Source organism: Corythoichthys intestinalis, chromosome 10 (genome assembly GCF_030265065.1).
Source record: "Corythoichthys intestinalis isolate RoL2023-P3 chromosome 10, ASM3026506v1, whole genome shotgun sequence".
Taxonomy (NCBI): Eukaryota; Metazoa; Chordata; class Actinopteri; order Syngnathiformes; family Syngnathidae; genus Corythoichthys; species Corythoichthys intestinalis.
In genome coordinates, this window is record NC_080404.1 from 51,070,706 (window position 1) to 51,083,614 (window position 12,909).

The 12,909-nt window shown below is 36.5% G+C and overlaps 1 protein-coding gene across 1 annotated transcript in view; it reads left to right on the top strand.

Moving 5' to 3' along the window:
• Positions 1-7,855: 7,855 nt before the first annotated feature.
• The window catches only part of LOC130922717 (inactive phospholipase D5-like), a 94,588-nt gene continuing 89,534 nt past the window's right edge, over positions 7,856-12,909 (top strand). The window contains exon 1 of the mRNA XM_057847677.1: positions 7,856-8,126. Coding sequence (XP_057703660.1) covers positions 8,121-8,126 — 6 coding nt within the window. The 5' untranslated portion in view covers positions 7,856-8,120. The remainder of the gene's footprint in view (positions 8,127-12,909) is intronic.

The window sequence follows — 12,909 nt, forward strand, 5'->3', positions numbered from 1 at the left end:
TACCCTATTAGCGAATACGGGAGCCGAGGCAAAATCAGACTTTGCTATAAAAGTTTACTATCATCGGCAGCGCGAAAATGCGACAACAAACGGGATTTTACAGATTACACCAGTACAAATCTCCGACAGAAGTCAACAGTTGCCATTATATACGTATTTATCGTAAAAAAAAACTCATAAGCAACACAGCTATTTAGATATACTAGCATTCAACCACTAACTAACGCAGAACAATTACAAGACTCATACAATATACTGCATCTCTGTGTACACATATAACCCTATGTACAACAGAAGACACGTAATCGACATTAACAGGAGAAACTTACAGAAAGGTGTATGGAGCCACGTCTTTTAGAACTTCTTTTTGAACTCCTTAATGTAGTCTGAGCTCTCGCCAAACCGTCAGTAGATGGTGGTAATTCCCCATGAAACAAAGGGTGAACTGCCAACAAAAAAGAAGAAGATCTACTCCTTCTCCCGCCCCTACTAGTAGGAGCAACGTCAACGCAGGCAAGCGCTGCCCCCTAGCGGCCGGAGGAATTCTCTTCAAGTTGGTCCCGTAAAAAAAAAAAATCATAAAAACCGGACATTTTTATGAATTTATAAAACCCACCCGGACAACGAGGATACTGCGTGAAAGTAGGACTTGTCCGGGCAAAAGAGGACGTTTGGTCACCCTAGTCTTAGCTATATATGCAATGTTGCTTTAGCCTTTAAAGGTCTGTGCTGAGTGATAATCACACAATAAACTAACTTGTAGCGTTAGCATAGCGTTCACATTAGCATTAGGATTAGAGTTGGGAATCTTGGGGCACCTAATGATTCGATTACAATTCAGAGGATACGATTCGATTATAAATTGATTATTCATGCCCCCCTCCCCCCAGCCATTAGCTGTTTTTAATGTTTTGTTCATTAAATACAAAAATTGTAAAAAAAAAAAATCCTCTGAGGCTTAAACAATGAACTACCATATTGGCCCGAATATAAGACGCCCCTGATTATAAGACGACCCCCTCTTTTTCAAGACTCAAGTTTGAAAAAAACACCATCTTATATTCGGGCCAATACGGTACTATTTCAGTATCAAGTTAAGAGTTCAAAACAGTAAATAAAATACTCAAGTCCCTATTCTGTATCAGCAGCTTTAAACTACATTCAATTAATGTAATGTTGCGAATCAACCATTAAAGTTGTTAAAATTGCTCCCGTTATTCCATAATTTCCCTTCTGTCTACTTTCGACATGTGAAAGTTTTAAAACCGTTTCATCATTAAAAGATATATTCAAGTCAAAATGTTGCCGATTTAGGAGTATTTTAGATAAAAAGTTAATTAGGTTCGCTCGGAAGGTTCGCTACAAGAGCCTTCCAGAGAAGTCTACTGCTTTAATATGGCGGCTGTTTACTAATGCCAGCGAGTCTGTCATTTCACATCTAGTTTTCTATACATGTGTTAACGCCGCCGAGTGTCATTTCTTGCAAGTTCTATATACATGTGATATCTACCGTAGCATTTTTGTAGGAGTAGTTTGTAGTTTGGTATTATTGTTTTTTTATCAAGCGGCATGACTTGAGCACGATATTTACTCTTGGTCCGTTCCTCATTGTGTCTCGAAAACCGCGCTGACTGTGTTTTAGTTCCACTTTACTTGGCATACTTCAATAATCGGAATTTCGATGTTTGTGAATCGCTCTCGAATCTTCCACGGCCGAATTGCGAATAATCCAAGAATCGGAAATTTCTCTAATTAGCATTTAGCGAGGTGACTCGGTGTCTTCTTAAACTCTTGAATTGGAAAACATTTTACATACAGTTCGTGGCCTTCAGGTGAGTTTAATTAATTGTAAATAATGTGCTGTGTTCCTGCTGAGTGTGTATTATCATCATGAAGATGCTGATGTCCTTGTAGACTCTTCAGTTACTGTATGTGCTTGTCTGTCATGTTCATTTGAAATTGTTGGAAACCTTTATTTATTTATTCATGGACTAAAAGTTTATAGACAAAAACATAATGAGAATTGTCGACTAAAACTAGACGAAGATGAACACATTTTTAAATGACTAAAATATGACTAAGACTAATAAGCATTTTTGTCCAAATGACTAAGACTAAGATGAAAATTAAAATGGCTGCCAAAAACAACACTGCAAACCCCTAATATTAAAAGTATAAAATTGAAATAATGTATTTTGGAAAAAAGTGAATTAATAACTACTGTATATTCTCTAAAGGAGGAGTAGAGATTAAATAATTGCAGTGAGGGGCCAAGTGGAGTTGTTCCAGACATGAACACTGATTGAAATTGGTAATACTGTTGATGTATGACATCCATCTTTAATGTCGGTTCACCCTAGGGATGGGAATCGAAATCCGATTCCAATTCAGAACCGGTTCCTTGTGTTTCGAGGCCTCGACATCACAATGAAAAAGCCTGAAAGATCCCTTTAACGATTCCTAAAGACGCATATTGCGTTGTGACGTGTCTTGTTGTCCAGACGCATCAAACTAGCATGGCGCCAAGAACCACCCGCTCCAAAGTTTGGCTACACTTCACCAGGAAAGAGGGTGAAAATGAAAGGTTACCATGGTTTAGCACGAGCATTGCAGCCGTAAACATAACAATGACAGCACGTAGGTTCAAATGCTCGAAAGTGTGTCTTTACTTCACGAGGAAAAATTACAACAAAACGACTTGCAGTCTTGCAAGGTGGAGATAACTGCATCGGGAGGGAATAAGACTGCACTGTCCTCACAGAGACGCTATGGCTTAATCCTGGCTATATAGCTAGCTAAACTCCCAAATGAGGATACAGAAGATGTTGGTATAATTTGCTGACTTTATTCAACCATCACTTGAAGAGTGAAACTAAAAATAGAAATGAAACAAATCAATTTCGTCCCCAATTACAAAGAGGTTTGCATCAACGTAAATCAGCGATGATTAGCTGCTAATACGGCTAAACGGTTAGCATGCGTTCGCTAGCATTAGCACACCGTTCAAACTACTACACAACTGGATTTAAGTGTCCGATCACAAGTGTAAGCACACAACAACACAAAAGACGATACATACAGGCGTTGCCTCTGTAGATATTTTACAAACATTAAAAAAGAACGTAGGCTCGTAGCAGTGTTTCCCCTCTCTCACTAACTCTCTCACTCGCTTGGATGCGGTATTTCTTCTTCGCGTGTAAGCGCGCTCTTCTTCACGTGAACGCGTTCTTCTTCGCGTGAGGAAGCGCAAGGGCGCCCCCACTTGAGCGTGAAAGCGCCATAAAAACGAATGCATTTCAATATACTGGTAAATAATACACTTTAACAGGGGTCCCCAAACTACGGCCCGCGGGCCGGATACGGCCCACCCCCCACATTTGGTCCGGCCCCTGAACAATCCCAGAGAGCATTTTGAATTTTTTTTTTTTTTCTTAATAGTGTTATTTATTTTCTGGCCTTTTTCTGTGAAGAACTCAGAGAGGGTTATTTGGTTATTATCTATTTGATTAATAGTGTTATTATTTATTATTATTATTATTATATTTTTATTTTATTTACTTTTGTTCTGTAAAGAATCCAGAAAGGGTTATTTGATTGCAGCTTTCTGAAAAGCAATAATTTTTTACATTTCGGCACTCCTGCAATCGTCACACTTTTTCTGTGTTCTGTTCAAACTGACCCCGGCCCCTCATCAGACAAAAGTTATGTGGCCCTCACAGGAAAAAGTTTGGGGACCCCTGCTTTAACACATATTGCCAACGGCAGAACAACGACCTATATGCCAATATTCATTCATTCATTCATTTTCATATTTTTTATTTCTATTAGAAAAATGTTTCAGTAAAATGTTACACATTCTTGTGCGTTTGCCACTTATTGCCACAGTTAATATTGAGACTTTGGGCCTCTATTGACCTCGTTGTGAGTTTGTAAGGTTGTGACTTCTGATTAAACTCGATGCCAATCAAAACGTTTGTTCTTCTTTTTCCCCAAATTAGAATCGATAAGAGAATCGATAAAGAATCGAATCGTTAAGCAATATCGATAATGGAATCGGAATCGTAAAAATCCTATCAATTCACATCCCTTGTTCACCCACTCAAGGATTAATTTTCATTTTGATTTTCAAAATTATAGCATTCAGTAAACATGCTCATTTGGTTTCATACTCTTTTTGAGATGTCTCACATTTATATCCCTGTCATTAAACAAAAGGAATTCATTATTTCTAGTACAGATAGGAAATATAGCTTGTGCTGCACATAAAAAAATTGTTATTTAATGAGATTAATATTAGACAAAATTTTCTAATATTAATCTCATTTAATAAAGATTAAAAAAGACAAGCAGCAAAAAAAAAAAAAAAAGAATTTCTAAATGATATCAGTATAATTTTTTTTAAATGGCTGGTTTGTTTGTACTAATGGGATTTAGTGGAAATTCACAAATTTATGACGGTAAATCCAGTAGAGGGAGCCATTGTGCCTTATGTTAGGAAAATTACTGTCATTGCTTTTATTGTGTGTTGTTTCCTACTTTGCAGTGTTTGTTTTATAAAATTGGCGGATTGATGGATAAACCAACATAATTAAATAATCCATATTCATATATTTTATCACCCCTAAATAGTGGAGTTGTTCCAGACGTGAACACTGATTGAAATTGGTAATACTGTTGATGTATGACATCAGACAGTTGACCCACTCAAGGATTAATATTCATTTTGATTTTTCAAAATTATAGCATTCAGACAACATGCTCATTTGGTTTCATACTCTTTTTGAAATGCATCACATTTAATTCCTGTCATTAAACAAAAGGAATTCATAATTTGTAGTACAGACACGAAATATTGCTTGTGCTGCACATAAAAAAAAATCATTATTAAATTAGACAATTTTGTCTAATATTAATCTCATTTTATGATGATTAAAAAAAAGGCTAGCAACAAAAAATACATTTCTAAATGATATCAGTACAAAAAAATAAATGAAAAAAATAAAAAGGCTGGTTTGTTTTTGCAAATGGGATTTAATGGAAATTCATAGATTTATGAAGGTAAATCCAGTAGAGGGAGCCATTGTGCCTTATGTTAGGCAAATTATTGTTATTGCTTTTATTGTGTTTTGTTTCCTAATTTGCAGTGTTTGTTTTAAAAAATTGGCGGATTGATGGATAAACCATCAGAATTAAATAATCCATATCCATATGTTTTATCACCCCTATGTACTGAAAAAGCATAGAATGTTATACTAGTTGAGTTCCATTGAGTTTCCCAATAGGACACCTATAAAGTGTATTTTTTCAATGGAAAGCTCTAAGAGTTACCATGCTGAAATCCAAATACCTCCATAAACCTTGCAACTTTTATTGTTGCGCTGAGACACACGGAATGGTCATTTCATAACACGATTAAAGTGAAGTAATCCATCCATTCATCCCTCTCTCGCGTTTCCCCTCTTCAACAAGTTTTGTATCGATTGCAGGAAAATTCACTCTGTGGTCTTGTTATATCATGTCAGCTCATATAGCCAGTAAAGGCAGCACAGCACAAGATCACATCTTCAGATACAGACTGAGGACTCTTAAGCTGTATACTCTCAGCACAAGGGCACAAGATCGCTTTCGGAGAGGACCTTGCTAATTTTATTATGTCGCCAACCTGCCAAGTGCTTGCTGCATATTTTAGGACGCCTGGCATGCTTCTCTCTGCTGTTGTAGAGTCACTTTAACACATACTGATTATCAGGCCAACAGTGCTGTTAATCTTACTTTTAAAAAGTAATTAGTCACAGCTACAAATTACTTCTCCCAAAAAGTAATTGAGTTAGTAAGTCGGTTACCTCATTGTAAGAGTAATTAGTTACTCAGCAAAGTGCTTTTCATGTTCTACACATTATTACATTATCCATTCTATAACATATTTCGAATCAAAGATGGTTATATTAACTGGTTAAACTGATTTTTTCAGTACCAAAAAATAAATATATAAATAATGTAAGTCCCACTTTTTTTTTTTTTTTTTTTTAAATTTCACTTATACAACCCCTAGCAAAAACAATGGAATCAGCAGTCTCGGATAAGCACTCACTCAGACATTTTTTTTTTTTTTTATGTAGAACAAACTCACATAAAAAGCTTGAAAAAATAATGAACTAGTTCAAAAGTGCAACTCCTTGGCATTCAGAAACAATAAAAGAAATGAATAAAAAACATTGTGGTGGTCAGTAAATGTTACTTTTATAGAGCAAGTGCAAGGAAATAAATATAGAATCACTCCATTCTGAAGAAAAATATATGGAATTACTCAATTTTGAGTAGAAAATACAGACACACCCAGTCAATTTCCTTTCCTTAATTGGGCCCCTGCCTCAGATTAGATCTGCTCGTCAGTCAGCAGTTAAAAACAGTGCCGTTATCACACCTTTGGATGAAATGCAAAAAATCCGAGCTGGACATAAATGTAGTTAGTGACATAATTTGATGACACTTAATGACATCTGTCATAAGTATTCATTAATGCCCAGGATAGTGTCATGCCATAATTATTACAGTCTTATGGCAGTGTTATGACGCCGCTGTTAAATACACAAACAAATAAGCACTGGACTATAAGACACAGGATTTAAAATGAGGGAAAAAAGTAGCCTTATGGTCCGAAAATTATGGTAGATATATTTTTCAATATGCAGGTGAGGCTCTGAATCTCCTTCCCGTCCTTTCTCTGTAGTTGTTTTGATTTAAAAAAAAAACACCACACAAAGTCCATGGATACATCATTCAAGAAAAGTTTAGGGCAAGTGACTATTTTTGGTCATTAAAAAAATATTCAAATTTTATATTAAAACCCCCTCTTAATGTTTGCGTTTTATTAAAATTTGTAAAATTTTCAATCAAAAAATAAACTAGTAGCTCGCCATTGTTAATGTCAATAATTACACCGTGCTCACTCTCATGAAATCAGTTGGACCCAAGCGCCAGCAGAGGGCGCCAAACGCCAAAAAATAAGTAACAAGCGGACATGAAATTGTACTGTCATTTTAATCTGTTTGAGCGGAGCATGTGCGTTAATTGCGTCAAATATTTTAACGTGATTAATTTTAAAAAATGAATTACCGCCCGTTAACGCGCTAATTTTGACAGCCCTAGTAATTTTCTTTAACCATTTTTGGACAATTCGTACTCGCAGTTTTAAGTTCAAATCTTCGCAAAAATAAAGTAAATGGGGGGCAATTTTATTATAATTACTTTTTAACTTTTTTAGTCATAGTAACATTGCAGTTTAATTAAACTAAATGTTAATGATTCTTTTTATTCTATCAATCTTGATCAGGTTTTGCATTATTATTTTCATTTTAATGTTATAGTTATCTTTATTTATTTGTTTACTTTAAATAAGAGTGCCCCTATAGGTGCTTCTTTGCTGGTGCATAACAGCAAAAAGCAATGGTAAAAAAAAAACTAATGCTTTCACTTCACTCTGCATCTGCACAAGAACTGAATTTCAATGTGGACACATTCAAAAACAGTCTCAAATACCACACTGCCGCTTTCACCATCTTTTAGGGAGAGCAGAAGGAAACAGGATATCTTAAAGTGTGTGTGTGTGCGCCGGTGTGCAGGTGTGTGTTTGCAGACGATATTTAATAAACTAATATAATGGTGAAAACAAAATAATCTTCTGCAGAATTTGTGAGCAAACTAGGATGTGTATTGGTTGTGCGGGTGGGTGGGCGTGTGTGGGGGGGTGCGCGCGCACGTGCAAGGGCAAGGCAACTCAGCATCACGTACACGCGTGCCTGCACACACACACAAGGATACAATAAGAGGAGACAAGAGGGAAGCAAAAGTCGGACCTGCTATTTATTCTCCCTTTACCTCCCACTTTCAGTGCCCATAAGGGAGAAGCAAGAGAAATGTGAGCTTTCTGTTACAGCGAGAGAGAGAGAGGAAGAGGAAGGGAGAGAGAGAGAAATAGGTAGATGAACAAACACGATGCACAGACAGAGACACGAGGAGGCGAGTAAAAGAAGGAAGGAAAACATGGAGAAAGTAGGAAGATTAGGGTGGTGTAAATAGATAGATAGATCCTTTCATCAGCTGCAAGTAAGGGATGAATCATGAAGGTGAGCTCTCAGTACAAGGAATGACTTTATGAATAATTATGCTTCTGTAATGCATGTGCATGGTGTACTATACAGTAAATTGCAGTATAACTGTTGCCTCCAATCCTCTAGTAGGCAGTATTGTTTTTTTGAGTGACTGACTGACAACCTCAATACCAGGGACAGATTTTTTGATCTGTAAAGACTCCTAATTAATGTATTAATCACTAAGACTAGGTTCATACCACAGGTCTTAATGCACAAATACGATTTTTTCAAGCTTTTCCGATTCAAGTGAGGCATTAACTCGATGATCTGAACAGGACAGGTTGCATAAAAGTGGACCATTTCAAATCCGATCTACAGTCCATGACAAAAGTCTTGTCGCTTATCAATTTTATAGAAACAATTGCTAATAACTAGGGCTGTCAAAGTTATCGCGTTAACGAGCGGTAATTAATTTTTTTAATCAATCCCGTTAAAATATTTGGCGCAATTAACGCACAAATGCCCCGCTCAAACAGATTAAAATGACAGCACAGTGAAAGCTGTACTTGTTGTGTTTTTCGGAGTTTTGCCGCCCTCTGCTGGCGCTTGGGTGCTACTGATTTTATAGGCTTCAGCACCCATGAGCATAGTGTAAGTAATTATTGACACAACAATGGCGGGCTACTAGTTTATTTTTTGATTGAAATTTTTACAAATTTTATTAAAACGAAAACATAAAGAGGGGTTTTAATATAAAATTTCTATAACTTGTACTAACATTTATCTTTTAAGAACTACAAGTCTTTCTATCCATGGATCGCTTTAATGGAATGTTAATAATGGTAATGCCATCTTGTTCATTTATTGTTATAATGAAGAAATACAGTACTTATGTACCGTATGTTGAATGTATATATCCATCTTGTGTCTTATCTTTCCATTCCAACAATGATTTACAGAAAAATATGGCATATTTTATAGACGGTGTGAATTGCGATTAATTGCGATTAATTACGATTAATTAATTTTTAAGCTGTAATTAACTCGATTAAAAATTTTAATCGTTTGACACCCCTACTAATAACCTGACTTTTAATTATTCAGTTGGTTTCAGAAATGGCTCATATGAAAGCTAAGACCCTCCCAAATGATGTTGAATGTACAAAAATATATTTGTCTCACCGAAAAAAGATTTATCATTTAATGAAGACATAAAGGTCAAATTATGGCAAGACAAAAGTTTTGTCGCCTACAGAAAGTAGTGAGAAAATTGAACAAAAAATTTACTTAAATTACAGAAATATGTTACATAACATAAGCGAATTAAGTAGTGGTGCTGTGAGATCCAAATTTAATATTTTGTATGACTTCCATGGGCTTCGGCAAGGATTCATACAATTTATTGATTAAGTCATCAGGAACATCAAAGAAAGCAGTCTTGCTTGCCACCCAGAGTTCATCAACATTCTTGGGTTTCGTCTTCCATGCTTTCTCTTTCATCCTACCCCAGACATGCTCAATGATGTTCATGTCTGGTGACTGGGCTGGCCAGTCCTAGAGGATCTTGATGTTCTTTGCCTTGAGGGACTTTGAGGTAGAGATTGAAGCATGCGATGGAGGACCATCCTGCTACAGAATTTGTCCCTTTTTATGGTTAGGAATGTAAGAGGCAGCTAAGATTTGTTGATATTTCACCCTGTAGATCTCTCAGGGTGCAGACAATTAAAAAACCATGTGGCATTTGTCAAGGCCCACAGCCTGTCAAAAGGATGGACGCTGGAAAAGTGGCAAAAGGTGGATTTTTCAGATGAATCTTCCGTTGAATTACAACATCGTCACCGCAAATATTGCAAGTGACCTACTGGAGCCTGCATGGATCCGAGATGCACTTAGAAAACAGTGAAGTTTGGTGGTGACAAAATCATGGTCTGGGGTTACATCCAGTATGGGGGTGTGCAAGAGATCTGCAGGGTGGAAGGCAACATAAATAGTCTGAAATATCAACAAATCTTAGCTGCCTCTTACATTCCTAACCATAAAAAGGGACAAATTCTGCAGCACGATGGTGCTCCATCGCATACTTCAATCTCTACCTCAAAGTTCCTCAAGGCAAAGAAGATCAAGATCCTCCAGGACTGGCCAGCCCAGTCACCAGACATGAACAGGACGAAAGAGGAAGCATGGAAGACGAAACCCAAGAATGTTTATGAACTCTGGGAGGCATGCAAGACTGCTTTCTTTGATGTTCCTGATGACTTCATCAATAAATTGTATGACTCCTTGCCGAACCACATGGATGCAGTCCTTCAAGCCCATAGAAGTCATACATTTGGATCTCACAGCACCACTACTTAATTCGCTTATGCACGGATAGTGTTGGCATGCGTTCTATCAATCCATATAAACTTTGAATATGAGACTAAACGGGAATTATTTATGTGTACATGTTATTTCTGTCCACTTTTTGGAAATCAAAATATGATCACCCTCAAATGACATTGACCCAACTTTTGTTTTGATACTCCGGCGCATGCGGGTCAGTTTTCTCAGCGCATGTCGGACTGCGAGTTAGTGCACATGTGTAATACATTTATGGGCTCAATGGAAAAAGGCAGTCTAAACGGGCACATCCAAAAAACAGATATGAAGAAAAATCGGATTTGTGCATTAAGACCTGCGGTATGAACCTTGGCTAAGAAATGTTGGGAACTGTCTGGTAATGAGGAAACAAAGTGTTTTTTTGTATTATGAAGTAAGACCATATGCTGTATGCTGATGGTGGGTTCAGGCAGATGTTTCGGACAGACTTTCCTGGTTTTGTGTAAACACCTGCACTTGGGATTTGGTGTTTTAATCAACGGTAGTAGTTGTTTCCCTTCTGCAGCATGGTTGTCAAGACCACATCTTGTTTACGATACTTGCAATGGTTAGCCATAGACTTCACTATCAGTTGATGGGACACGGGCCAATCCATAGGGGGCCTATTTTCAAAAACTTAAAACTCAAATATTTTCAAAACCAAAGCAGCTAGCGACCTAAAACCAAAACAGGCACCTCCCTTTGGCATATATGAGTCTCCATGAGCAGCGACATAAAAAAATTCAAAGTCTTTCCATAATAAAATCCCGTTTATTTTTTTTTATACAAGTATAGCAAAACTTAAAATGGCTATAAAATTCTCGAATTTTATGCTGGATGCACAAAATTCACCAAATGCAGAGATAATCACCAGGATCAATAGCAATATGTAAATATAATTTAAGTTTTTGCCCAAAATAGCAACATAGCATTTTTTTTTAATAGTGCAAGTTTTCAACAGCTAATAAATCACTCAGTTTTCACATCAGAAACTTAACTTAATACTAGGGCTGTCAAAATTATCGCGTTAATGGGCGGTAATTATTTTTTTAAATTGATCACGTTAAAATATTTGATGCAATTAACGCACATGCCCCGCTCAAACAGATTTAAAATGACAGCACAGTGTAAAGTCCACTTGCTACTTGTGTTTTTTGGAGTTTTGTTGCCTTCTGCTGGCGCTTGGGTTTCAGCACCCATGAGAATTATGTATTAAAATCAACAATGGCGGGCTACTAGTTTATTTTTTGATTGAAAATTTTACAAATTTTATTAAAACGAAAACATTAAGAGGGGTTTTCATATATAATTTCTATAACTTGTACTAACATTTATCTTTTAGGAGCTACAAGTCTTTCTATCCATGGATCGCTTTAACAGAATGTTCATAATGTTAATGCCATCTCGTTGATTTATTGTTATAATAAAGAAATACAGTACTTATGTACCGTATGTTGAATGTATATATCCATCTTGTGTCTTATCTTTCCATTCCAACAATAATTTACATAAAAATATGGCATATTTTAGAGATGGTTCGAATTGCGATTAATTACGATTAATTAACTTTTAGGCTGTAATTACTCGATTAAAAATTGTAATCTTTTGACAGCCCTACTGAATACATGAGTAAGGCATGCAGAATCATCTTCATTTCACTCAGCAAAAGCAGAATTTACATTTTTCTATCTGGCGGAAAACACTAAGGTGACTTGAAGTTGTGCTCTGACACCCCCAAATTGGCTAAATTTCAAAATTGTCCTATATGCATGTGTGATACATCGTTGTACACGTTAGCATAAATTTTATTATGAGTTAGGACAGTGTGGAAGCTTTAAGGTGTCTCAAAACTGTTCTGAATTGCAGTCGAGAAAAGAGAAGACCTCATGCAAGTCTACAATTTTGCAACATTACTCTATTGGTAATTGGTGAGGCATGGGTAAGACTATGGTATACTGTACTTACATTACAGAGTGTCTGCTGTTAAATGCTGATAACCCACAGGGCTCTCGAAATATAAATGTGGAAAAAACTGAAGTACATAGTGACTTATTGGATACTCAATATTTTAGTTTATCTTTTTGCTGAGTAAGCTTTTTTGGTGAGTCAGGCAGATTTGGGTGAGTGTGACAGGTTTGGGGTGTGTGTGACCTTTCTGATATACCGTAATTTACGGACTCTTAGCCGCTACTTTTTTCCTTCATTTTGAATCCTGTGGCTTATAGTCCAGTGTGATTTATTTATTGCTTTATTTGGGTTAATAGTAGGGGTGCACGATATCCATTTTTTGAAACCGATATCGATAACTTCCTGCTCCTTAAGGCCGTTACCGATACGATAACCGATATATATATATTATGTGTGTGTGTGTAATTTTTCAATGTAAATTCACCTGAGTTTTTGAACAACTGTAGGTACAAAATACTAGTGGTGGATTCCGCATAGATTTGCCTTTGAC